At 45.0% G+C, this 27,890-nt stretch overlaps 1 protein-coding gene across 5 annotated transcripts in view; it reads right to left on the bottom strand.

Moving 5' to 3' along the window:
- The window catches only part of KIF13A (kinesin family member 13A), a 2,203,773-nt gene that overhangs the window by 1,322,212 nt on the left and 853,671 nt on the right, over positions 1-27,890 (bottom strand). For all 5 annotated transcript variants that reach the window (XM_069613597.1, XM_069613593.1, XM_069613596.1 and 2 more), the window contains one exon: positions 18,274-18,404. In XM_069613597.1, coding sequence (XP_069469698.1) covers positions 18,274-18,404 — 131 coding nt within the window. The remainder of the gene's footprint in view (positions 1-18,273; positions 18,405-27,890) is intronic.

The raw sequence follows: 27,890 nt of genomic DNA, 5'->3' as shown, positions 1-27,890 counted from the left end.
AATGCCCCAGATCAGTGCTCAACCCACTAATCGTGCTTCACTCAAACACAACAGTTAGAGTAAAGCTAAACCAACAGGGAACCTTATCAGAAGAAATACAAGTTGAAAGGGGTGTAAAACAGGGTTGCCCGCTTGCACCCGCACTCTTTATCGACTTTCTGGGGGACCTGCAGTACTCAGAAAACAAGATCAGAACGTTTCCACCACAATTAGGAAAAACTACAATTCCTCGCCTCCTATACGCAGACGACGTGATTCTGATCGATCAGACTAAAGTGGGTCTGCAGCGGAAATTGACAAACCTGACAAAATACTTAGAGGAAAATCACTTGGAGATAAACAAAAACAAAACAAAAATCATGACCCTTGAGAAACAACGGAAAATAACTACAACAACGGAGTCATGGTTCTTAGACGACACAAAAATTGAAAAAGTAAACAACATCAGATACCTGGGATTTAAATTAGACAACACACCAACAGATAAAGCAATGCAAGTAGTACTCTGGGACAAAGCGAAGAGACTGACAGCGCAATTGAGAACATTGGATAAGAAATTTGGTAAATTTACGCTAACCCCGGCAATACATTTCTATAAAATGAAATTGGTGCCCTCGCTGACATGTGGAACGGAAGCATCACTCTGTATCCCGGAGAACATCTGGAACAAAATAGAAGGCATGGTTTGGAGAACCGTTCTGGGGCTTCCCAAATCAACCGCAATAACGGCTATCAGAAGGGAGCTTGGGTTAATATCCCTGGTCTCGATAGTCGATGTCAGCGCAATGAGATTATTCAGAAAAATCATCCTTGCCGACTCCCTGCCAATCTACGCATTGATTAAAGAAGAACTTGAAAATGGAAACTGCATCTTATTCAAGAAGTGGGCAGAACTTAGAAAGGAAAGGTTGTCTGAAATACTGTGCACGGAAACAGACCTAAAAGAAAATCCAGATAAAATCAAACGGAAACTCGAAGAAAGGGATTGGATTAAAACAATAAAGGCAGCAACAGAAAATAAATTATTACAACATCTCCCACCCACGTTCAACAAACCAAAGGTACCAATGAAATACGTGAGCAAATTCCCGGACAAGAAAAAAAGATATTTGTTTATGAAAGCAAGACTAAATTTACTACAAACCAAACAAATACTCGCTACTCGAAACATGGTGGAAAACCAAGTATGTCGACTATGTAAAATCTCAGACACTGTGGAAACGATTAGACATTTAATTCTAAACTGTCCCTGCACGAAACAAAATAGAATCACCTACCTATCACCGCTGATCACGAATCATTGGATGATTCAAGAAGAAACTTTGTGGAACAGACTCATCGCCGGCGATGCCACTCGGTGGACAATGGCCATGACAAATCTACTCGAAATAGCTTTCAAACAGATAAACGAGGCCCAGCCCACTGAACCTACTGCAGCAGAGTAAGGCAAGTGGGCCTATAGTCAGACGACCTCGGAAGTCTCCTACAAGCACTCTAACAAGTCGGATCTGTGGAAAGCCATTCTCGATGAAACCTTTTTCGATGAAACCAAGAGTAACAAACTGCAGGACAACACTGTGCCACACTCTTTGACAAAATTACAGGTTTTTTTTTCCTGAATATAAGTCAAATAAATAAATAAATTTAAAAAAAAAAAAGAAGATTTACATCATGGAGGCCTATTTCCATTTTCACTTCTTATTCATAATGCACTGACAAGAGAAGCACTGCTGTTGCAAGGATGTGTCACCAGCACCTGCTCTGTTGAAATTGCCCGATAGTGAGAGAACATCTAGTGACAGAAAATCTGCACACAACCATTCATCCCTTTAGGAGGCAAACGAAACGCAGCAGTACTTTTCCACTCCACGGATGCATTAATTTACTCTTGCCAATTTAAAGTGACTAACCCTCTGCTCTGTAACTATCTGCAACTGCTAGAATCCCATCTGCTCGCAATTACAGATCTTATTTTGTTAGTCTCGAGCTCTGTGAAATGAAACACCAAACATGTTTCACTGGGATGGCAGTTAAATGTGTTAGATACACACGCCATCACCCATCTGGCTCTTTGTTTGCAGTCAACCAAAACGTTGATAGACAGCCGATGTGTGACGCATTACGAACGCTGGTTCAAGGTAAAAATAACTAACGAAAAACAACCTCGCCTCCCCCAGTAATGCATGTTTTCGTTTTTCAAAAGCGAACGCTTAGGCAGCAGGCTTATTCCACAGGAAGCGCTATGACTGCACGTGTATAGTAACCACAAATAAGACATGATCTGGCGGCCAGATGTCAGGTGCAAAAAGCAATTCTGACCAGTGCTTTGGTTTGCGCCTCCAGGATGAGGGAGCTGGCCATACTGTACCCAAGTGTTAGTACCATCTTGTTGGGCTGAGGCAGATTCCCATTTCGACAAGCCAAGGGATTGTGGTTTGGTGTGTTATCTTAATTAGGCAGTTGTTTATTTCCGTTTTTTTTAGTTTGATCTTTAATCTGTTTTTGCTCGTTTGGGAGTTGATAAGAGTTAATGTTTTTGCCAGGTCCCGCTTTCAAATTGCTCAATCTGCGTTTAGTTTTTTAAACGATTTGTGAGTCATCTGCATAGCTGCAACAGGTAATTCCTTGCTTGCTGATGTCCAAGAGAAGAGCCATACAAATATTGAAAGAGGGGGTAGGAGGTGCGAGGGGAGGGGTGGTGGTAAGACTGGCTACCTGTGGCACGACGCATGTTGTGATGTTGCATGGAGTAAAGCTAAAATGAGGCATGTGGGTTGTTTAAATTCTGTCAGAAATGGAGTAATACATTGTAATTCTGTAAGCTTAAAGCCAGCATCAAATAACCGATCAATCAAGAGTTCTTGGCAGATTGTATCAAAAGGCAGCCGAGATGTACAGAAGGATGAGGGCGCTTGGAGAGTCTAAATCTACAAAAATGTTCGGACTGTCACTGAAAGTGCAATTTCTGTTTGTCTCTTTGGCCTGAATCGTAGCTCCATCCGATGAACCATGTTGTTCGATTCCATGTGATCTCGCCTATGTTGGTAGATTCGAATTTTTGCTGAACGCTTCGAGTAAGGAAGGTTACAGATAGGGTCCTAGGTGATAGTTATTGGCTTTTGAAAATGAATTTGACATAGCAATCTTTAGTGTTCATGGGACGAGTCCTTGTTTGAAGGTTAAATTTAATAAAGAAGTTGGCAAATATTGGTTGTTGAAGGATAGTTTTGTAGTTATATGGTGGGCATGGGTCCACTGGCGATCTTGCTGGCATTGACTATTGCGGAGCAGTCTTTCTAAGTGAGAGGATCAAATGCTGCCGATCTGAGGTTTAGTGAAGGGTCTTAATGCAATTGGATGTGGTCTTATGGACCAGTATTGACTTCATGTGGTCCAGATGTCATAGCCATGTCATTTTGTCAGTAAAGTGAGTTGAGAAGCCATCACAGAGTTGTTGGGAAGGTATTAAATTGTTAATGAATGCCAACGGTTTCCTCATTTCCCATATAGTGCCAGTTGAACATTTGCTTTTGTCGGTATTTTGCTTGCTGAATTAAGTTTGCTCAATTGGCTTTCAATGTTTCAGTCCTGTAGATGAGAGCTGGCAGTAGTAGACATGTTTCTCAACAAGGCAGCATTTTGTTCGCCATATTGTTACACGTCTGTTTCTATTTGGAGTTTGTTGAGGTTGTGTTGTATTAGGTACCGTCTTGCCTGTGCTGCTGCCTTCCATGCGTAAGAGATCAAACGTTGTGGTGCACTGTGCATGAGCAGATCAGATGACATTGGGTGAGTGATTTGAATATGTGTTCCATGTGAATGTCATTAAAGGCTGAGCTCAATTGAGTGTGGGTGGCCAGTTTGTGTTTCTTGTCCCTTAATGTGCTAAAGAGAAACTGAAAGTGAATGAAGAAGCTTGGAATAAGGATGACACCTCTGTACACTGGATTGTCCGTTTCATCCGTGGGAAAATTTACTTCATAAAACTGGTGACCAATTAACACTCAGGAGTGGTGAAAACCAGAAGTTAGGAGATGCCCACCGGCCGACAGGTGCCCCAACATATGGGCTATGTTGTGAAAAGGCGTTAAACTGTCCCCCTAAATGTAAGGGAATGGCACAGTGAAGATTTTTACTTTGAAATATTTATTTTAAAAAGATCACATAATAACATATGAACAAAAACACAAACAAAATACAAACAACATGCAATCACAGCAAATCAACATTAACTATATACATCAGAAACACCCCCTTCTCCCCCTGGATTCACAATGCAAGCAAGAAAACAAATCTAATACAAAAAGAGGGGGGGGTTTGCCAACAAACTACCTTGTCATATCCTCACCAGAGTTCACACATCTGGATCTCACACCAAAACCATGAATTCACAACCCATCAATCTTTTAACTAATATAAAGAGATGGTAGGCTCAGTTTTAACAAAAATACTTCATCAATTTATTAAATGTTTTAGTTGAAAAATAAGCAATTTGTGAATATTGCACAAGATTCAAACTATAGATTATTTGTCTCTTTTACTTTGTGTTTTTTATGTACAATGAGTTTTGCAAATGTGACCAAATGGTCTGTTTTACTAAAACATTTAATACATTGATGAAGTATTTTTGTTAAAACTGAGCCTACCATCTCTTTATATTAGTTAAAAGATTGATGGGTTGTGAATTCATGGTTTTGGTGTGAGATCCAGATGTGTGAACTCTGGTGAGGATATGACAAGGTAGTTTGTTGGCAAACCCCCCCTCTTTTTGGTTTACTTGATATAGTCCACTGCCAACAAGCCCCTAAAAAGAGGACTTATGCAATAAAAGCATGCTCATTGCTTTTTGTACAAATCTAATACAGTAACAGAAATGTTCCCCAGATCTTATTAAATAATGCATCTTTCTTTTCTCTCCGATACAGGACTCTCTCCATAACTGCTAAAGAATGCATCTCAGCAATCCATTCCTCAATATAACAGGGGTAGACGTTTTCCAATGTCTCAAAATTAGCTTCTTCCCCACCATTGCCCCACGAAAGATCCATTTCTTCTGAGAAGTAGTCAGGTCATCCAACAAATCCCCACTACCCAGCACTATGATCTTAAAATCCATATGAACCTTCATTTCAAGAATCCTTTCACAGATCTGGTCAAATTCAAACCACAGACCTCTCACCCTTGAGCACTCCCACAACATATGCTCAAAGGTCCAAACTTTGTGTAAACATGACCAACATTCCGAACTGTCACTCATTCCCCTCTTCATCAATCTCTCAGGCGTCCAGTATGTCCTATTCAAAATCTTTATTTGACACAACCTGTCTGCAAGACTGAAAGAACACAGCTTCACATTCTCACAAATACACGTCTAATCATCCTCCGTAATATCTTCTCCGATTCCAATCCAATCTTAAAGCCTCCTTAGCCTGATAGTTCGACACAACCAGCCTATAAACATAACTAACCAGGCCACATCCACTCACTCCAGGCTCCCAACCCAGCATGTTCGTATTGATTTTCTTTTCCATATCCACCACCCCCACCGCCCTCCTGATCTTCCGATAATCTGCCAGGCGAAAAGTAGGAATGTCAAACTTCAACTGTATCTCCCTAGCCGTCATCCAATTCAAGCCATTGAACAGATCACCAATCCACCCCACCCCAGCCAGGTACCAATCATGCCAGAACAAAATTTTCCCCTCATGTGTAATACTTGGATTCAGCCAAATGGAAGCACTTGGATCTTTCAATGCCTTGAAACCCAAACACTCACACAATGCCACCCATGAGTTCCGCAAACTCCTGGTCAGTGGGCCTACCATCTTAGCCTGACGTGGCTTACTGGTCAACACAGCCCCAGGCAACAAAGGTCCTACATGGCTAGACTCTGCACACACCCAATCATCATGCTCCGATCTGAAAAAAAGCAAATATATACCGAGACATAAAAGCCAGATGGTATGCCTTGAAATTAGGGACCCCCAGCCCACCTTTAGATAAAGGTAATTGCAGTTTGCCAATTTTCAGACGCAGAGGTTTACGATCCCACAAAAATTCCTGCATGAGTCTATCCAACTCATGCCAAAAATGTTTCTCAATGTCTACTGGGATCATACTCAGAACAAAGTTTACTCTAGGAGTCGACACCATCTTCAAAGCGTTTACCTTCCCCCAAAGGGAAAGGTTCAACAAACACCATCGTTCCAAATCCAATTTGAAATTAGTGCACACCATAGTCATATATTTACACTCACAAAATCAGCAACATTGGGCAAAATCCAAACCCCCAAGTACAATAGTTTATCAGCACACCACTTAAAACCCAACCTGGTAATAAATTGTTTGTCGCAGAGCGGAACCAATGGTAAAACCTCTGATTTTGCCCAATTGATCTTGTATCCAGAGCACTGGTTAAAGGACTCGAGAATGCTCATAAGAACCGGCACCGACTCTCCAAGGTTCTTAAGGACCAATAATAAGTCGTCCGCATATAACCACATTTTTTGCTGCATTCCCCAACAATTAATGCCCTGTAATCCCTCCTCATTTCTCAATCTTATAGCCAAAGGTTCAATACTAATTACAAATAACAAAGGTGACAACGGGCAACCTTGTCTCGTGCCACGTTCCAATTCAAAGAGTTTCGATCTCTGAGCATTAGTTTAAACATCTGCTGTAGGCCTGGTATACAGAAGTTTAATCCAAGAACAGAACTGAATCCCAAAACCCATCTTATCCAATACTTTAAACATGAATTGCCAATCAACTCTATCGAATGCCTTCTCCGCATCAAGTGATAGGACAGCCGAGTCTTCAGACAACTCTGATGCTTTCGCAATAGTACAAAGCAGTGTCCTCATGTTACTGGACGTCATCCTACCTTTAACAAAACCAGACTGATTCTGATCTATCAATTTATTCAAAAGATTTTCTATTCGCAGAGCTAGAATCTTAGCCAAAATCTTATTGTCCACATTAATCAAACTAATCGGTCTGTAACTGGACGCCAGTGATTCATCCATGCTTTTCTTTAAAAAGACAGAAATAGTAGCATGTCTACTAGTGTCAGGAAGTATAGCCCTAGCCTTGGAGGTCATATACATGTCCGTCAATAGCGTCAACACAGAATTAGGCAACCACCTATAGAATTCCACTGGCAGTCCATCTGGCCCCGGTGACCTGCCAACATTCAATTTTGATATTGCCTTCTTGACCTCATCCACCGTGATATCCCCCTCCAGTAAAGTAGCCCCTTCGCTTGAAATATCTGGAACTTGAATACCCTCCAGAAAATCTCCAATCGCTGCGTCAATATGGTTTTCATTCTTATACAAATCCTCATAAAACTGTCTGAACACGTCATTTATACCTTCCGGAGTGAATGTGACCGGACCACTGGAGTCTGTAATAGACATAATCGAGCACTCAGACTCCCTCAACCTCAATCTATACGCTAACCAGCAATCACATTTCTCCCCATGTTCAAAGTAAGCACATCTTTGATGGAAATACTTTTTATCCACCCTAATAGATATTAGCTCCTTCAACTCCCTTTTCAGCCTATTTAACTCAGGAAGCGCGTCCACTCTCGTAGGATCCACCATCAGAACCCCTGACAAGTCCCTAATCTTCAACTCCAGTACAGTCTGTGTATTGTCCCATTTTCTCTTCAAACTACTCGCCAGACTAATAAACATACCTCGAACCGTGCACTTGAATGCCTCCCATATCATGTCAGATTCAACTTCTCCAGTACAATTCTCCTCAACAAAATAGTCAATTTCAGTTGCAATTTTGTTCATCTCCTCTAGATTGTCCAACAAAATAGTATTTAGTCTCCAAGATTTAGATCTACACATAGTGTAACTCCACTTCAAATCCACTGAAACATGAGCATGGTCAGTCAGCACAATATTACCCAAATCACTCCTTTTATAATTTTGTAACATGTATCCTGCCATCAAAACCATGTCAATTCTGGAATACGTAGCATGTCCACCCCGCCCAGCCTACCCAATTCACCGATCTTGGGGCACCGGCAGGCGTGAGCCGGCCCACAACAAGGCGCACACTAAGGTGCCTGTCCTGTGCCTGTCCTGCCGATCCCTGCCAACTGCCAGAAACGCTGCCTCTCTGCACCAAGGTGCACCGTGCTCCTGAACGTCTCCCCAAAGGTACTGTGACTCTTAGTTGTACCTCTATGCTTATCACCACATAATACGCTTCGTCACCGGTCTAGACTCCTTAGAATCTGCCACCACGTGATACCAGCTCCCACCTCTCTGCCAGTATATATATGGGTATAGTATGTGTCACTGCAGTTACTCATTGCATAAAGCTACGCATCCTACTCATTGCCTGTACCGTCGCTGTGAGTCAAACTTAGGCACCGCCTGTAGTACCAGTGCACTGCCACTAACTGTATCCTGGTACTGCTAATTCCTGCGCAATTGTGATAATTCAAATTTAGATGTTACCACCACTGCCACTGATTGCCTCCAGAACTGCTGTTCCAAGCCCAACTGTGATACTTCGAATTCAAATGTTATCGCCATCTCATTGATTCTATTTGCCTTCAGAACGGATGATTTCTGCTGATTTTTACCCAATTATGATAATTCGAATCTAGATGTTACCACCACTGAGTCTAATCTGCCTTTCGGCATTGCGCATTTCTGCCGAACTGTGACATTTCCAATTCGATTTTACCTCCACTGCATTGATTTGCCCCCAGAACCACTGATTATGTCCTAACTGTGCCAGTTTGAATCTAGTTGCTACCCCCAGCTCATTAAGTTAACTAAATCTAAGCCTAACAGTCAAGTTGAATCTGCCTGCTTTTATGCATCTAGTCTAAAGTCGAATTTGCCCACCCTGTACCCCTGCCCCAGGCCACATCCACTACACTCGACATGGCCTCCAACAGGCTCCCACACTCTGATTCCATTCCTCCCACCCCATTCCTACCAGCCTTACTCAGCCACGAGCTCCATAATCACCAATCCTCAGTCAACCCTCTCACTAACGCTGTACCTAAGTCCAAATCCACTGCCAGAAACACATCTCACACACTACCAGTGCACATAAGAAACTCTAGATTAGGAGCCCGCACAGCCTACATCAAAACTCGCAAACCCACACTGCAGCCTCCCCAGCCACCCACCACTACTCCCAAAGCCCAACATCCCGCCACTAAACACCATACCAACACCACCAAACCTAACACACACGATCCCCCTGCCAAATCCAATTTGCTCTCATTAATGCCAGATCTTTGCAAGCCCACGCCACAGAAATACATGACCTAATCTCTGACCTCGAGCTAGACGCACTAGCCATCACAGAAACCTGGCTCCACGAAGCTTCTGGACCAGCCATATGCCAGTCCCTCCCCCTTGGGTACATCATCCTCCGCCAAGATAGACCAACACACAAAGGCGGTGGTGTGGCTCTCATAGTCAAAGAGACACTAAAGGCTAGACAAATTAAACCCATCATATCCGAAAACTTTGATGCCTTATCAGTAAAAATCTCTTTCTCACCCAACGACACCATGACAATGCACCTCATCTACAGGCCCCCTAGCCCACTCCTGAACTACCAAGCCGACATCCTACACCTCCTAGGTAACAACCTTAAACCAAACTCTAAAGCCATTCTCCTAGGAAATATGAACCTCGGACTCAACGACATAAAAGACAAACACAGCAAAACCTTTGCCAAAGCTCTCCTAGAGCTTCAATTCATCCAGAGAATTGATTCTGCCACTCACACTAAAGGCTGCATACTAGATTTGTTAGTCGACCACAACTGCAAGGTAGATATCAGCTCAAACACGCCTCAACCTTGGACTGATCACCACCTCATCCACTTCTTCATCCCTACAAATGCAGCCACTAATGAAGACCCTCCCATGCCAGCCACCCTAGCTAGATCTAAAAAACTACTCACCAAAGAGAGAATCTGCCCACTCCTAGCAGTCTCAGCACTAACATCTCCCATCTCCAATAACCCCGAAGAACTAGTCGATCTCTATAACACCACCATCAAAGAAGTCATAGACACAGTTGCCCCACTAGAGACAAAAAAAGCGAAAAAACTCTTTCACGCCAACTCTTGGTTTAATCAAGACTTACAAGACCTAAAATCACTTAAAAGACAAGCTCTCAAAAAATGGCAATCAAACCCCTCTGCCCCGTCACGCGATTCCTACCCAACTATTGTCAAACAATACAAAAATGCCATAGCCAAAGCAAAAGCAGCCACATACAATACTAGAACCGACAATGCCCAATCGCACTCAAAAGAACTATTCGCCATCTTCAACGAGCTGGTCGTACCTCCCACATCCAAATATCAAACAGTCAAAGACGAGAAATGGTGTGATGACATCCAGAAAGCCATGCTTGACAAACTAGATTTTCTCCAAAAGAAAATCAAAACCAACCTTGATAATCTACCCAAGCCCCCTCACAAAACGCTAGCCACCCCGAACTCTAAACCTCCTACACAACACAATAGCAACCTTCCACCACCATTCACCTTCAGAAAGGTAACCGCACCTGAGGTCTTAAACATTATGAAACAAATAAAACCATCACTCTGCAAAGGAGACATCTGTCCAGCAAACATAATCAAAGACTGCGCTGAGCCGCTAGCGCCGTTCATTGCAACCTTCATCAATGCATCATTTGCCACTGGCTCAGTACCCTCCTCACTTAAAGAAGCCTGGGTTCACCCACTGTTGAAAAAGCCCACACTAGATCCAGACTCCCCTAATAACTACAAGCCCATTACAACAGTGCCATTTCTGTTGAAAATCCTGGATAAGGCTGCCTATCTACAGATACAAGCCTACCTCGAATCCCATAACATCCTAGGCAAGAGACAGTCTGGTTTTCGCCCACGTCCCGGCACAGAGTCTGTGCTACTCGATCTAAAAAAACAACTCCTAAAAAATATGGATAAAGGCAAATGTGCCATCCTCTTACTCCTTGACCTGTGGCTGCGTTCGACCTAGTCGACCGCAAAACTCTAAAGACACACCTCACCAATACAGCTCACTTCTCTACTGAAGCCACAACATGGATCTCATCCTTCCTGCAGGGCAGAGCTATGCAAGTCTACTCAGACCAAGCATCAGCCACCCCCTCCCCCATCAACTGCGGAGTACCACAAGGCTCCTGCACCTCCCCTACACTATATAACCTATTCACACTCCCTCTACTCAACGACTTAGAAGAATTCGGCATAACGTTCACCAATTATGCCAACGACACTCAAATTCTTCTCCCTCTAACTATTCATTACAACCAAGACCTAAAAGCCCTACAACACACATATGCCATCATCCGGGCCTGGATGGCAGCCAATGGCCTCTGTCTCAATGGAGACAAGACAGAAATCCTACTTGTGGGCCCCAAAGAATCCCTTAGAAAACTTGACGGCAAATATAGCACCTTCCTAATTGAGAACTCGCTCATCCCAGTCTCTCCTGCTGTAAAAACTCTGGGGTCTATCTAGACTCCACTCTTTCCATGGATAGACATGTCAGCTACATCTCATCCTCAGCAGCCTTAACAACCAAAATAATTAACGCAGTAAAACCTCACCTATCCACTACAAACTGCCTCAACATAGCCAAGGCCACCATAGGTGCCAAATTGGACTACTGCAACGTCCTCCTATTAGGCACCTTGGCTAAAAACATTAATAGACTCCAAATCAAACAGAACAACGCCTTGAGAGCTGCCCTCAATATTCCCAAGAGGGAACATATCTCCCTAGCAAGACAAAATGCCCACTTGCTCCCAGTCAAAGAGCGCATCCAGTGCAAGACCCTAACCATTACCCACAGATGCATATGCCAATCTGCCCCTAGTTACCTTACTGATCGGATACAACCAGTCCAAACAATCAGGCCCAGAAGGGACCTGTACGCGAACCAACTCTTTGTCCCTAACTTCAGCAGAGTTAAAGCTGGCGGCTCGAGCTTCAAAGTCCTAGTACCAAAAGCATGGAACTCCCTACCACCCAAACTGAGAGCGGAAACATCCCTCAGTGCCGTTAGAAAAGCTCTGAAAACCACCTTGTTTAAGTGAACTCTACCGCAATGCAAATAATATCTGTATACTGCTATACCAAAGTTCACTGTCCCATGTAACCTCGTACCCTCAACCATGTCTGTAACCATGTCCACTGCCTTTCATGTTATTCGCCTGTGTTAAGTAAACCTTCTTGTAACAGCACCACGATGCCCGTGGGCAGCTGTGCGCTCTAAAAATGCAAATAAATAAATGAGCGCCGGAATAAAAAGTATATTCTCTCACTGAAGGATTGTCAATCCTCCAACAGTCCTTTAGATTATGTTCCTACAGCAGATCCTGTAAAGCCCGAGATTGCATGTCCACCCTCCTGCAATGTCTGGTACTACTCCTATCCATGGCAGAGTCAATAGCTGTATTGAAGTCCCCCCCCCAAGATTATGTTACTGGGTTTAAGGTCTTGAATTGCTTGAGCCACCTTTCTGAAAAAGGTACCATCATCTGACGTTGGAGCATAAACATTACAAAAGGTCACTTCTTTGCCCTGCATATTAGTTAAAATAGCAACCATTCTACCTTCCTTGTCACATATCTCTCTAACAATCCTAATCGGTGCATGTTTCCTAATAAGAATAACCACACCCCTTGACCGTGACTCAAAAGATGAACCATAAGCTCTCCCTACCCAATCTTTCCTCAAACCATCCAAATCACCCTTCAACAGGTGTGTCTCCTGGAGAAAATAAACATCCCCTTTTAAATCATTCAGATAAGTCAAAACATTCCGTTTTTTCTGAACATTGTTCAGACCATTCACATTCCACGAGACAACTCGCATTTGATCCCCCATTTTCATATACAACTTATCCACCCCCACCCAATGGAAAAGTAAATCCTGCAACCGAACTTCAAAATTATTTGTGACCCCAACCGGAAACACCAACCCCCCCTTCTGAAACAGATGCAAAACAACAAGAACAGCGTATAGAAAAAAATTCTAAAATTCATTCCAAGAAGTCCAACACCATGGACTCCTCTCCTAAATAACCTGAACTCCCCAATAAAACCCCTGTAACCCAAAAAAGGGGGCAACCTTAAAGTTAACTCGATTAAATGACATCAAAAACTCAATATCCACAGCAATTACCTCAACGTTAATCCACAACAGTTCCGCCACCACATCCTAACCCACACAGAAACACACCGCCTCCCCACAAGGCCATACCACACTTGAAGTAAGCTGGTCTCTCCCATAACCGTATCCCCAGCATAAAATCAAGACTGCCTCCTCCACTCTAAACACCATACACCACAACCTAGAAATGACACCACATAGAGATTCCAAAAATAAATGAAGCATGGAACAAATAAAAGCCCCAACTAGTCAATCACCAGACTGAATCAACATTGTTGCAGTCCCAATTAGATAAACAATGTAAAACAACATAAGCTACCAACATGAACGAAATGAAACACCATGCACAAGGAAAACACCAAACATGCATCGGATATATCCATCAACCACTGATGTCTCTGAGAAATCAAGACATCCACGCTGATGTGTCACATAATGCAGCTAGCATCCCCCACATCACCCCAACATTGCAATTCGAAGTATCAGTCAATGTCATCAAAAAACAAGATGCACACAAAGAAACGCCATGAGCATGACCCAACCCAACTAAAGGTGACGGGTACGGGCACTCCAGAACATTCCATTTTGGATGGAGAGAGAAATTCTAGTGAACAACTTCAAGGGTAGCCCATATTGTCTGAAATCCTGATGCCAGTCCCACTGCCGCAGACACTTAAGTAAAACAAGGCCTACAATAACCATGTGCCAATGGCCAATGTGCCTCAACATTGACTAAATGTCTAGGACAGGAGGAATGATTCCACACAGAATATCACTCAAAACTCTGGCCCTTACACACAAGGCCAGGGCTAACCTTGCACCAGCATACCTTACCAACCAACTTAGACCTCACACTTCTTCAAGACCACTCAGAGCAGCACAAGCTAACACCATGTCCATACCGAGATTCAAACTTCATAACTCGGGTGGAGCTAGCTTCCCTGTACAAGCTTCTAAATTATGGAACACGATCCCTGCGCTTTTGCGAGCAGAACCTTAATTTAACCTATTCAAACACAACACGAAGTGTTGGCTTCACAACAAGGACTCTATGACAGCCTAACCTCCTGATCCCAAATGATTGACTGCTGACGGCACACTTTTGTAATTAATGTATTTATCTTAGACTATGTATGTATGCATTTGCAATACTAAGTATGTACCTACCTGTAACTGTAACGTAACCCTTGTTAACTGCTTTTAATTGTAACTGTAACCAGATCTAACTTACGCGCCCGTATACCCCGGGCCTGGCTGCGCTTTATAAATAAATACAAATATACAAATACAAAACAAAATCTGCTCAACATATAATTATCACTCCTGAACATTTCATAGTGTACTGCCTCACTAAAGCATCCAAGATTACTAGAAAGCAAAATCTAGCCATTTACACATATGAAAACACTCAAAAGGACGTTTCAACAGCACCCTCCAGCATCCGACTATCACCTCAGTACCCACAAATGCCGACTCACCACCGCATCATAGCTGTGCAGGCCTATGATCATTGGCACACAGACTGACACCCTAGGGGGTACCAGTGCCAGCATCCACCATTTGCCTTAGCGAAACCAGCACCCAAGAGCCTCAGTTCCCCAGTGCACGGCGAAGATTAATCAGCCCTGTACAGCACTGAATTTGTTTGCACGCCCAGATAAAGTGCAGAGGGCATGCCAGAAAAAATAAGGAAGCAATCAGCATTAGTGTTTAGGCTGTGTATCGGAGAGGGCATTTGACATGTTCAGAGTGGGGCTGGAAAGGAGAGAGAAGAGAGCCCTGTTCAGTTCCTCTTTCTATGGGCAAATGTTCACTGTGGCATAGATGAATCTCAACAGAGAGAATATTTATGATTTCAATTTGTAATGAGAGAAGAAATTATTAACCCGAGGACAAGAGCAGCTGATTCACAAGTAGAGTACTGCACATAACTGCTCACCCAAATGTCATAGTAAGTGTTATTGAGAGTGAGTGATGGGACCAACCTCAGCTGCTGCGGGGTTCTAACGGCAAAGCAGGTGCGAGAATCTCCTAAAGATCAGCTGGGATTTGCTGCTGTCGACAGTGTTAAAAAGTGATTAACTTGGGTTCTATGGGGATGGTGTGACTATGTCCCTTGTCTCACCATGGAGGTAGATAATGGTGTTTCCTAAGGGGCTGGTTGCCGCCATAAGACCTGTGTTGATGGGTAGTGTAAGGAGAATCGATGACTATCCCCACCATGGTACTCAAGGGGTTCAGGGAATTGGGGAAAGTTGTGCCTTTAAGGGTACAACGTCAGTGAATAAATCTAAGCCAGAGAACATATGCCCTGCAATGCCAAGACTGTGGAACAAACCCCATGGCAGTAGAAGGGCCGAGAGGATAGCTCAGGGGCAACACATTTGTCTTGGAAGAAAGACAATGCAGAGCAACAAAGGTTGGAATCCCGGTCCGCACTTAGACACAGGTATCCGCTAGTAAGCGTGGTAAGATTTTCTTTTTTAAAATATATTGTGGTATGGTTACATTAGGAAACCTTATACAATAAATTCATTTATCAAAAACTACACATAAAAATGATTACACACATTTTTTAATATAATTTAGATATCCACAATACAAATTTCATTTTAAAAGAATTCCTCATCAACCCCCAAATTACTCAGGTCATCCTTCATTTAAACTCAAAAAGTTCTTAGCTAAAAGCGAAAGATCCCCAAAATGATCTAAAATGTCCATGAAAAAGGCTAAAAGAGCCGCAGAATACAAGATCGAATTAGTACTCATGAATCTAGACCATGGATTTTCAGAAAAAACAGCCAAATTAGAAACCACAAAATGTGAAAAGTCTTCTGGGGGTAAGAGCCCTATAAAAGATAAATTAATTCGAAACCCAAGTTTCAATAATGAGATTAGCCAAACTAACACATAGCATGAGAAACGTTTCAGTGCTAAACTCAGGGAGAGGGAGGAAGGCCCTGCACACATGGACCGCTGCACAAAGGAAACAATGGTGTCACAGCTTGCTTTGCAAAGATCAGGAGACCAGTAACGCACCTCGGAAGGCAGCACTTAAGTGTGGCAGGCTTCTACAGTGTGCAAGTGATCTGACCTTCCAAGGTGACGGATTGCCTTTAGGAAGGCTTGGTCTGTGGGTGAAAAGGAGATGGAGCAACATGAGGACCATGCATAGGGAAGTACTGCCAAATCCCAAGCCCAATACCAAAATCACTTTCACCTGATTGACAGAGCAGGAGCCAGCTACTATGGGTGGGGCGAGCATCACATTTAAAACAGGTGAAGAATTAGGAGTGAAGGTGTATGGAGAAGGAGCAAGCTCAGTTAGGTTGTTGGAGGAGAGATTGCGAGTGAGAGAAGCAGACAACAAAGGCAAAGAGGGTGGTGAAAAAAGAGGAGAAAAGGAATAAATCCAGGGGAGGAAAGAGGAGGAACTTCAGCCAGCAAATATAGGTTCAGAGTGAGAGAAGCCAGAGGGCATGTTAGGATGTAAGGCAGTCACAGTGGAAGAGGGGGGGAAAGAAGAACCCTGAGACTGAAAGAGCCTAGAGAGGATGGACGAACAAGCATGTGGCAGAGCATCCAGGAGACAGTGGTTGGAGAGGATGAGAAGAAGGGAATAAAAGAGACCCTATGAATACAGGTACATGGTGGACATTGAGAAGGAGAGGGAGCCGGTGGTGGGGCAGAGAACCAGGACCCTGCTTGGCATGGGCACACCAACAATACCTGGGCTGGGGCAGCAGCCCTGAAAGAACAAATCTCTACTCCGCCTTGGAGGAAGGGTGGGCTAATGCAAGTGGGGCCACCTGTACGTCGGTGGTGCAGCCTGCAATTTCGGCCTTAAAAAGCCATCTGCTCTGCACACACTCTGCATGCCAAGCTGGGTTCACTGACTAACTAGCCATGCTGTGCTCCGGCCACACATGGCAGCCCTCGCTCCTTCGCCGGATCCATTGCTACAAGTGCTCTCTGGCAGCACCTCTTCCAGCCACATGTTCTCACTGTGACCACGACCTGCTGGATCCACAGCTTACAAGTAATGGAAATGCAGTTTAAGAACATGATCTGCACCAAATGGTAAGCAAGACTTTTTTTTGTTTTTTTAACTTTTTAGTGTATGCATTGTGGGATTTTAATGGACCATACCCGGCTGTCGTATTCAGAGTTTTGTGTACAGTATAGCTCTCTTTACACAAAAGGGGAGCCCTGAACCGACCCCCTAGAAATGCATTCTTGCACCTGCAGTTTTGGTTGGGAACATGGATGTGTCTAGGGGTTGCAAAGGCATTTTAAACTGGGGAAGTATATAGTGTTTCCTGTGGCATGCAGTTATGCGATCTGGTTTGAGCTACTGTGCATCATGTATAATCAGCCTTTTTGTGAGGGAATGTATTTTATGAAGTAGCTTTATGTAATTGGAATTCCACACGTTTTACAGCCATCGTGCCCACTTGCCTGCCGAAGCTCATCTCAATCATCCAATCATGTGCACCCTTGCTTGGCAATTCAAATCACCAACTACAGAGAGCTGGTGGGAACTTAGGAGAAACTGTGTGGAAGATCAAGGGAGGTTTCTCTGCCTAAGATTCTGGACAGTTGTGGGATACCTGCTCCCACCTAAGATTTTGGCACACATCTCCACTACGGACTTGAAGGATCAGGAGGACGTCACCAACCACACTAAAGCCAATGAAATGCCAATGGAAAAGACAAAACAACTTGCTGGCTTTGTTGATGCTGGTTTTAAGAATGTAGGTGGTGTAAATCTAGGTATTTCTGTAGGAACAACCCCACAGATTTATGGTCAACTGTTCAAAGTTTACTCGTGACCCAGCCTAAGGCTGAACTTGCCACGAAATGGCTGGGGGTGGTTTGCAGTACACGCCTAATTGATCTAAATATCCTCACCTGCACAAAAACCACCTCCTTTCATAAAAATGAAAGGAGGTGGTTAAGTTACTGTTCAAAGACCCAGGTATTCCAGCAGCCTTCCTGATTGTCGGCAAAGACCTCTTGGGATAGTGTGTGTATCATATAAATGCTCTCACTCTACAGGAAAGAAAGACTGCTCTGCCTCTCCTCCCTTACCTCGCAGTTTCCTTTGGTGTAAGCGTAATGTTGCCATCAGATTCAATGTCGATCACACAGTGCTCAGGCTGGATTCCGATACCAAACAACTGCACGTCCTGAGAAGTGTCCGCTCCCACTCTGGTATGATCCTGCAGGAAGAGAGGGTTCATCACACATTGAAGAAAGTGAGGCCTTTCATATACAAACCCATCATGTTCTTTCGTTTTTTACTATTAATGTTGCCCTTCTTAGGAGAAGAAAAGTTGTCAATACAAGAGAAAGCCTTTAAAAACCACTCCCGCATCCAGTGTTTCATAAGCCTGCCAGTCAGAGAAAATAGGAATACAGTAAACATTGACTAGAGCCTTTGTGCAGACATCCATTCCTCAATTAGTGCTCAGGCTTCAGTGACAAAGAGAACAAGACAAATAGAGACAAATCCCCTGCATGTAGGCTGCTCAGAAAATACTCAATTTACATAGATGTGGGAAGGTATTATCAAACAAATTAAATTGCTATGTGGCTTCTGCGTGAAACTCACCCAGTCACAGGTTCCGTTTAATGACAGCTCTAATCTGTAGCCAATGGACAAATATGCAAAACATGTGGTGGTGAGATGCCCGAGGGATGCTAAGTGTCAAATTTAAAGAAACTGGAAATCCTCAGCGCCTTTGAAAAATGATTTTAAAGAGTACTTCCCCCAGCCTCTGGTGAGGTATGTGAAACCCTCTAAACTAATGGCAGGCCAGGGTTCAACCGAAAGGTGGACCTCGCCTCTCTATAATGGTAGCTTTGGCAGAGTAGACAGGCTTACCTGAAGGAGCGAGGAAGGATGGTAATTAAGTACAGTTAATCCCCACAGTTACCCCCAAAGAATATATCACACTGGCATAATGAAAAATATATGCTTTTTTATAAAATCACGCAGAGAATATCTATAAGGTCACACAAGCAGTTTGGGTTAAATGTAACACACAGCAAAACCAATAGTCAGTGACGACCCGACCTACTACTAAACTAAATGTGTTGTCCACTATCTGGTAGTAGGTACAATACAGTACTAAATGCTAGGAAGAAAAGAGAACCCCTATCCAACAATAAATATACATTTATAAAGTCATGATCAGGCACCCAAAATGCCATGCCTTTAAATTCATATACCTCTTGTACACAGTAACATAAAAAATACAAACACACAACATGCACTAACTACAGCAGTTGCAGGCAGAAGAATTGGTTCATTCTTTAGCAAACAGGCCTAAAAGCCTACCAAAATGTAGGCCACATAAGACTTATAGTACCAGACAATAAGGTCTCAGACTCCCAATAATACAGTGACACAAAACGAACCAGAAATACAGTGGTAACTTATTTGCAATACAGGAGTGTAATATAGGGCATTCCGATTTTTTTTAAATGAGTGGAACATGCAAAAATTCAAATTCTCTGTCTGAAACTCCAATTACCCGAGCGGACACATGAAAAATGTCCATTCAATGGTAGGTATTTTCCATGTCCGGAACAAAGAGTTTTAGGGTGGTTTAAAAGTTCCCAATTGGAAACAAATGGGACATGGTTTGTAGGCAAGACCTCGATCAGGGGAAAAGTTGGGTAAATCTTAGTTCTAGATCACAGGTGTAGAGAGACAGTGAACAACCCCACAGGAGGCCCTCTAGAAGAGCTCAGTTGCAGGTTTAAGACCCTGAAGCCCAAGGAACAAAATAAGGCAGGATTCGTGCAAATGGAAGTCTATGGTAAACAGCAGTGAAAGGGGAACTACAGAAACACATGACTACAGACCCAGGATACCTCTGTAGGTTTGTTTCAAGAATAAACCATCAGCCCAGGACACACAGGTAAGTACTCAGAGTGCCAGTTTCAGAGAACACGGCTTAGGAACAGTGAAATAACCCAGTGGGTAAAATTATTCTTTTTCAGGTCAAGTTAGAGGATCTGGTCATCTAAAAACTTGAGCCTTAGAACCAGACAGCCGAGGAGAGTACCAATCAGCCTGCCCAAGGGCACAGCCCCAGCCAGGAGTGAAAATCATGGTGAGGAAGAGTCCAGATAACGGAGGAACCTGATCAAGCAGATACAGATGGCTTAATGGCAAAAAGGAACAGCCAGACAGCAGAAACACGTCCAACAAAGGAAACAATGGTGGACGTGATCTACAATAGTCTACACGAGCAAAAGAGGTGGTGTAGCATTGTTCCAACAATCTTCTGGATGAAAGCAGCATCTTAACACGAGGCACATGACCAAGAAGGTAATTCAGGAAGATGGTAGTAAAACGACCCAGAAACAATGGCAGCACTGGACAGCCAACCCATTCAGCGAGGCAGACCAGGCAAGGACAAAGGACAGCCAACGAAGGAGATCCAGCAGCCACAAATTAAAACCAGCACTAAAGGCTAGGACACCAGGTCCAGCAAGAATTTCCAAACCTGGTCCGAAAATGGCAGTGCCAGCTTTGTGGTGAAATCCTCCAGTAGACATCTATCAGAAAACCAGAAGAATTCAGGAAGGGTCAGAGCCTTGCCTAGATATACCTATTCACACATGGACTGGCCTAAACCAGCCCTGCAATCACACACATGGGCACTCACACAAAGTTGGACATTTTTGGCATGCCTAATGGTTTCACTAAACAAAAGTGAGGCCCAAAATGTGGGAATTAGAAAAACATTAACGCCCCAAAGGCTATAAAAAAAAAAAGTAGATTGGGTAACTAATGTGGCTGCACCCCTGCTGAAGCAAAAATTACAGCTGCCACCAGCCTACTCGACAAAACCAATGGAGGGTAATAAAAGCATCTTAGGTTCAAAATTAGGTACTTTTAAAAGTACAACAGTGAAGACCAGGCACCACACACCTGGGAGTTATTTATTCAATAGTAATAAATGAAAGTTACTCACTGTAGTGACTAGAGTACTCATAGTCACTACTCCCCTTTACTCCATCCTTGTGGGTGTCCCCCAACATGGTGACGGTACCGGAACCTTTGGAAGCAAAAAAACAAGCTTCTCCTTAAATTTAGCATAGAGGCCAGGGGCGCAGCGCCGGGAGTAGGAACGCCACCTGACCCTGCCCTCCGGCGCCTCACCTCAGTCCCCTTTTATACACATCAGATGCTTTAATACCTGGCAATGCTGAATATTTTACACCCTAACAAACAAGAGGGGGAAGGTGGGTGGTACGTATGGAGGAAAGGGGACTAAGGACTATGAGTACTCTAGTCGCTACAGTGAGTAACTTTAATTACTCATACATCCCGTCCCCTTTCCTCCAACCTTGTTGGTGATTCCATCGAACAAGACCATTGGGTTGTACTGTGACCACGTGCCTCATACTGTAGCGTCCCAGATCACGCCCCAGTTCACGTCACCTCTGTTGTTCTCCCTGTAGTATAATTCCATTCTCTTTTATATGATCACGGATCAGGGGGTCATCTAGTAGAAAGTCATTTAATCTCCAAAGGGGTTTCAGGAGTGGGCCAGATCGAAGGGGAGCCATTGTCAAACGGACAGGGGTATGGTCTGAAGAGCGCCTCCGGGAGTATATCTACATCTATAACCAGCGGGATTAGTGAATCTGAGATAAAGAATATATCCAACCTTGAGAATCCCCCATGGACCGCTGAAAAGAAAGTGTAATTCCTCTCATTCTGGTGACAGTACCTCCAAACCTCAATTAGAGAGTGCTCCCTCAATAGCGTGGTAAGAGCTTTGAAGTTATTCCTATCATTCGTTGTGGGCAGCAGGGTCTCATCAATTAATGGATCAATGACCGCATTAAAGTCTCCGCCCAAAATCACTTCTCCCTCTGCATGATCAAGTAAGGCCTTAGACAATTTTGTAAAAAATAGATCCTGCTTAGTGTTAGGAGCGTATATAGAGACCAGCGTAATTTTGCGACCATACAGCATAACATTTACCAGCAAGAACCTTCCCTCCCCATCGCGAACCACCCCCAGAGTCCTGAGAAAAACGCCCTTGCGAACCAGGATGGCAACCCCCCCCCCCATTTCTTTAGGCCGCTAGAAGCAAAACACTTTGTGGGATAAAGCCTATCATTGAGACAGAATTCATCAGCCGGCCGTAAAGGGGTTTCTTGAAGGAATAAGAACGCTGCATCTAAGCTCCCCAATCTATGGAACAATGCTTTACATTTCAAGGGGGAATTTAGGCCTTGAATATTAAGAGAGATGCACTTAAGATTTGGGGTTGCCATGTCAGAGTCGCTCAGGCTTCCACTTTGAGTAGGCCCAGCAAGAGAGGTCGGGGAAAGGATGCCCTCTCAGGCACATCATTGTGATGCAGGTTACAGGTATTCTGTGGTGAGTGGAAAAAATAACACCAGTCCAGTGGCTTCAAATTAAACTTAAAACGACAAACAATACTAAAACAATCAGAAAAAAGTGGGCAAACTAACTTCAATGAGGATTTTGTCAATCCTAATGCCAAAGTAGACTTTAACCAATTGCAAACTATATATCGGGCGCCATCCACTCAGGCACCCAAGTCTGCCAAACTACGGGGACTTCTATTGTTCTTAGTCCGCTCCAGGTAAGGTGTTCAGGAGCCATAGACTGCTGTAGTACTTTACAAATTTACATTAAGGAGACTTGGGGCCCCCAACAGGCTCCTCAATATCAGGGGAGAAGGCGGGTCACGCCCTGGGCAACTCAGAAGAAAGAGGGAGGAGGCGAGTCTGTGACCCCCCGATCAGTGGCATAGGGGTGCACCTCAATAGAACATCAAAAGTTAGACGAGAGCAGACGAGGTGTCCATCTTCCCCACCAAAATCGTTAGAATAGACAGCGCTTCAGTCAGGTAGCCATATTGCCTTCTCCCTCCCGCGTCAGTAGGGACACGGACTCCCTCAGCTCCTCGAGTACTGTTGTTGTTTCAGATTCCTGGTGTGGGTTTGCTTCCGGTTGGCTTCCTACGCTTATCCTTTGTCTTGGGCGTGGGGTTTCCGGCGGTCCTCGCTGGGTGTTTCGGACATCAGTCCCTTTGCCTCTTCATCAGAGGAGATTACATAACGCTCATTGTGGAGGTCAAAGATCAATTTGCATGGGAATCCCCAGCGGTAGCAGATCTTTTTCGCTCTTAGCCAAGTTGTCATCCCCTGCAGTCGACGTCTGTTGGCTAGGGTATATGGGGCCAGGTTTTGAAAAAGCTGTATCTTCACTCCCTGGAATTGTCTTGAGTCTGAGTTCCTGGCTGCCGCCATGATCTCTTCTTTCTGGCGGAAAAAGTGCACACGAGTGAGGACGTCCGGTAGCAGGTTCCTTCTGAGCTGGGCTGAGGAGTATACCTGATGAGTTCTGTCTAGCTTCAGGTCATCAGTTGATGGAAGGTCCAGGAGGGATATGAATAACGCTTGGACAAAATCGGGCAGATCTTGGTCTGAGACCTGGCAGGGAATGCCGCGGAAGCGCACATTATTTCTTCTCGATCTATTTTCAAGGTCCGCTTGTTTTGCCCAGATATCTTCCAGGTGCTCTTCAATGACCTTCACCCTTTCTGCAAGAACCTCAGTGTCGTGCGTGTGTTTGCAGGTTATGTTTTCCAGCTCATTGACTCTGGTCTCCAAACCTCCAAGATGCGAGGTTAAGTCTGCAAGTGACTGGGCCAGGGAGTCTTTAGAGATTTTAATTTCCTTTTTGATTTCTTGGGTGATGTCTTGTTTGAGGGACCTAAGCATTCCCTTGAGATCCTCTCTAGACAGGGCCATGTTTGAATCTTGACTTAGGGATGGGGCCGGGTGGATCTCCGCTGCAACCGTACGTTTGCAAGATAGGACTGCAGGTTGCGGCGCCAGGAAAGCCTGTATGCCGTGTGTTTTCTTCTTTCCAGCCACTTTAGGCATTACTCAAAAGGCCAGTGATGGCCGGACCGGTGAGGATCCAACGCAGAGGGTGGCCCTGAAGTAGCCAAGGCAGGCAGGGCGCAGGCTCATGTGCACTAGTCTTAGATCTGCAGTTAGGGCACTTAATGGATTTAAGCACTTCACTATATGGATCCCAATTCTAGTCCGCAGCCAAGTCCTCCCGTTCCCCTCACGATGTCAACAATAAGGCTCGGTATGATCAAGCCTTCTCGGACAGAGCTTCGAGCGCCCCCCCAACACTCACCTGCCAGCTGCCAACCGGGGGCTGGAGACCACGAGCCCTGTGCGTCAGATCTCCGTTCCGGGTCATGCAGATCTTCAGCAAGAGACCCCACGGAGCGGGCGCCCGCCAAGTAGACACCAACAGGGCACTGGCCCCTCCAGCGCCCCACAACCCAAACCCTGGTACGGCGGCAGTGAGGTCCAGGCACCGCAGCTCCAGATGATGCTGCAGGCAGCGGCCGCTCTGTCCTCAGCTCCACATTCTCTTCACTGCTGTCGGCCAGCGGGAGGCTCCCCTCCACTCAAGTCCCCCACAGACAGAGCTCCAGCGGTTGGCTCCAAGGTCTCCTCCCCAGTGCCGTGCCGCCGGCAGGTCTCTGCTCCAGCTCTTCGGCAGAGCGCCGCTCCAAGCGGGCGTCCAGGAGGTGCAGATGTCTAGTGGGTGGGAGTCGGCAGGGCAGGGTCCCCGCACACGCCCTGGCTGCCCAGCGCCCCTACACCTCACTGCTTCAGCTCCGGTGCCAGTGACAGGAAGGATCCACACACGCTGGAATCTCGGGGAGCGCTGTCGGGCAGCGGGCGCTCAAACCTCCGCTCCGCTTTTCCCTCGTAGCCACCAGACCGCAGGACACTCTTCTCCCGGTGAGCCCCTCAGGCCCCACATAAACCCCGCAGGGGATGGCACTACACTCTCCCCCACGCCACCCAGCCAGAGGGACAAACAACGAAAACGCTGTCAGTGCAGCGCAGACGGTGAAAGTATGTACCAACGGTCGCTCCAGTTGGCGCGCACTGCCATTTTCTTCTTCGTCGTCGCCACGCTCCTTCCCCGAAATAGTTTCAAACTCGGGGTGTGTTAGGCTCGCAACCCTTCAGTCCTCATTGCCAATCTCCTAGTCTCGCCCAGGGGGTAAAAATCGATCGAAAAGTTCACATTTAACACATCAAAATCACATGACTTGGGCACCTTGTCGCGGAGCTCAGTGCAAACACAGCCGCATGGCATGCTGCCTAGCCACGCCCCCGCTCATCATTTTTAATGATTATGGTTTCGTAACATCGGAATTAATGTTCAATGTTCTTCTTCATTGTCAACATACTTCTTTGAAACTGGCTATTGAGAATTATTTGGAGCAGTTACATCTTTCAGAAAGGAGTGTTGGTTGATGTACAGATGACAAAGAGGGGAGAGTGATGCATAATGTTAGAACCATGAAATTATTGGCACTTTGCTGATCTGGAGCAATTGTGACACATCTGACATGTTAAAGTGGAAGCTGCATAGTGTTGTGAAGGAGGACAGGGAACATTTTCTCTTTTTATTGTGAAGTTCTTCTTTTAATCAGTTAATTCGTTTTTTTTAGTATGTAAAGATATAATATGTATTGATGAAAGTAACATTTGTATTTCTTTATGTATAAATTGAACGGTTGACTAGTTCAGCTAATTCAATAAAAAAAAAATAATAAGTCCAGATCCAGAAACGCCCATCTCAGGAACAGGGGCAAACAAACAGTTGATATGTAACTCTCATTCGTAGGTGTTGAACCCCAGGCAGCTGAGCTGGTTAGCTTCCGTGTTGTTGTCCCCCGGGAGATGGCCTCCGACAAGGCCCATTCCCAATTTAACACTGCCTTGTCCCTGATGAGTGGAAGAAAGGCCCTCAACGCCATGCCCACCGCTCTGAGCTCAAGCAGTTTGATATGCAGGAGGGCCTCCGGCCTGGACAACATGCCATGAATCAAGTAGCCCTCCACAGTAGCCCCCCAGCCTGAGTGGGAGGAATCAGTCGTCACTACCAGAGTGGACTTCGGCAGGGTGAAGGGGTCTCCCACTGCCACATTGCAGTCCAACAGCCACCACTCAAGATCCGGAAGGAGGGACAGGGAATAGGGATTCTGTCCGACTGCAACCCCATTTCCTGGTTCCAGTTGGCTGCCAGGTGGAGCTGGAGTCATCTCATCTTGAGGCGGGCATGCCGAACTGTGAGTACGCAAGACGCCATCAGGCCCAGAAGGTGCTGGAACCACCATGCCGAGGTGGTCAAATTGGCCAGAAAGTGTCCTATCACCTTGCGTAGTGACAGAAGGCTCTCGTATGTGGGGAACACGCGCTGCATGACTGTTTCCCAGCGCACCCCAAGGAACACCAGGCCCTGAGCAGGGGTCAATTACGACTTCTGCCGGTTGAGGGAGAACCCCAGTTGGTGAAGAAAGTCCGCCAGTCGTTGGCACAAGTGCACCGCCCCCTCAAACGAACTCGCCCTCAGTAGCCAGTCGTCCAAATAGGGGTATAAGTGATGGGCCTCCAGGTGGAGACCAGTCACCGCATTCATAGGTTTCGTTAACACGCGAGGGGCTGAATTGAGGCTGAAAGGCAACACCTTGTTCTGCAAGTGGTGCCACATAATAGTGAACCGCAGAAACATACGGTGCGGCTGGTGAATGGGGGGCATGAAGTTACGCATCCTTGAGATCTAGGGAACACATCTAGTCCCCTCCACACAGAGACTCAGCTTTGTGTTCTGGGGTGATCATATTGAATCGTTTGAGCAGTAAAGATAGATTGAGGAATGACAGGTCCAGAACTAACCTCAGGCCAGCCTGGTTCTTGGGTTCCCGCAAAAATCTTGGAGTAGAAGCTGGAGCCTCTGTTTGACTGAGGAACCAGTTCCACTGCCTGCATGTCCAAAAGAGAGGATCTCCCACAACAGTGCCGGGGACCCAATCTGAAGAAGGGGAGGAGAAGAAGGTAGAGGAAAAGGAAGAGGAAGACTGCCATAAACGTGTAATCCATAGGGTGCATTCTCTCCCTTGGGAATTTTGACAAAGAAAGAAATTGTGGCACAGCTATTTTTGTGAAGGGACTACCTGTCATTCTTTTTCAGTCCTCAATTTTTTTTAACACAAAGTCTTGACAATTATTTGGGAGATTCATCCTTTTTATTCTTCATCTCCTCTCCTAGTAAGTCCCTCAGCACTTTTTGCTGGACTTCTGGACCGTTTTCTTTAAATCCTGAATGAGTGGAGCCTTTTTCCACTCATTCATGCGTATGGGCTCTGTCTTTTGGAACTCTGTTCCTTTACTATGGAGTCTACATTCATCCAGATCTCTTTTAAGGCATCTGTATTTTACTATTCCAGCAGACAGCTTCTTATGGGCAGTGTTGCTGGGATCCCTTTGGGTTCTCCTTTGAGATTTTCTTTATCCTCAAGTAACTACAGTTCTAAAGGATAGAGGGATACTTTGTGTCCCCCCTACAACTTTATATTGTGAGGGATTGGCGCACACATCACCTATGTGGAGTGCCAATGGGATACCTAATATCCCCTTAGCACTGCTCCTATGACATTTTAGTCACATGGACAACCTTCTAGTTATAGCTGGTGGCAGTGGACGTTTTCTACCGACTATTGTGCTATTTTTTACTGCAGAATTTATTAACAGTCCTGGTTGTGCGCAATAGGGACACCTAAGTACTAACTTCGGGGCTTCTTTCTATTTTCACAATTTCT

Source organism: Ambystoma mexicanum, chromosome 5p, assembly GCF_040938575.1.
Source record: "Ambystoma mexicanum isolate Mex_15411 chromosome 5p, UKY_AmexF1_1, whole genome shotgun sequence".
In the NCBI taxonomy this organism is placed as follows: Eukaryota; Metazoa; Chordata; class Amphibia; order Caudata; family Ambystomatidae; genus Ambystoma; species Ambystoma mexicanum.
This window is presented reverse-complemented; position numbering and strand designations above follow the sequence as displayed.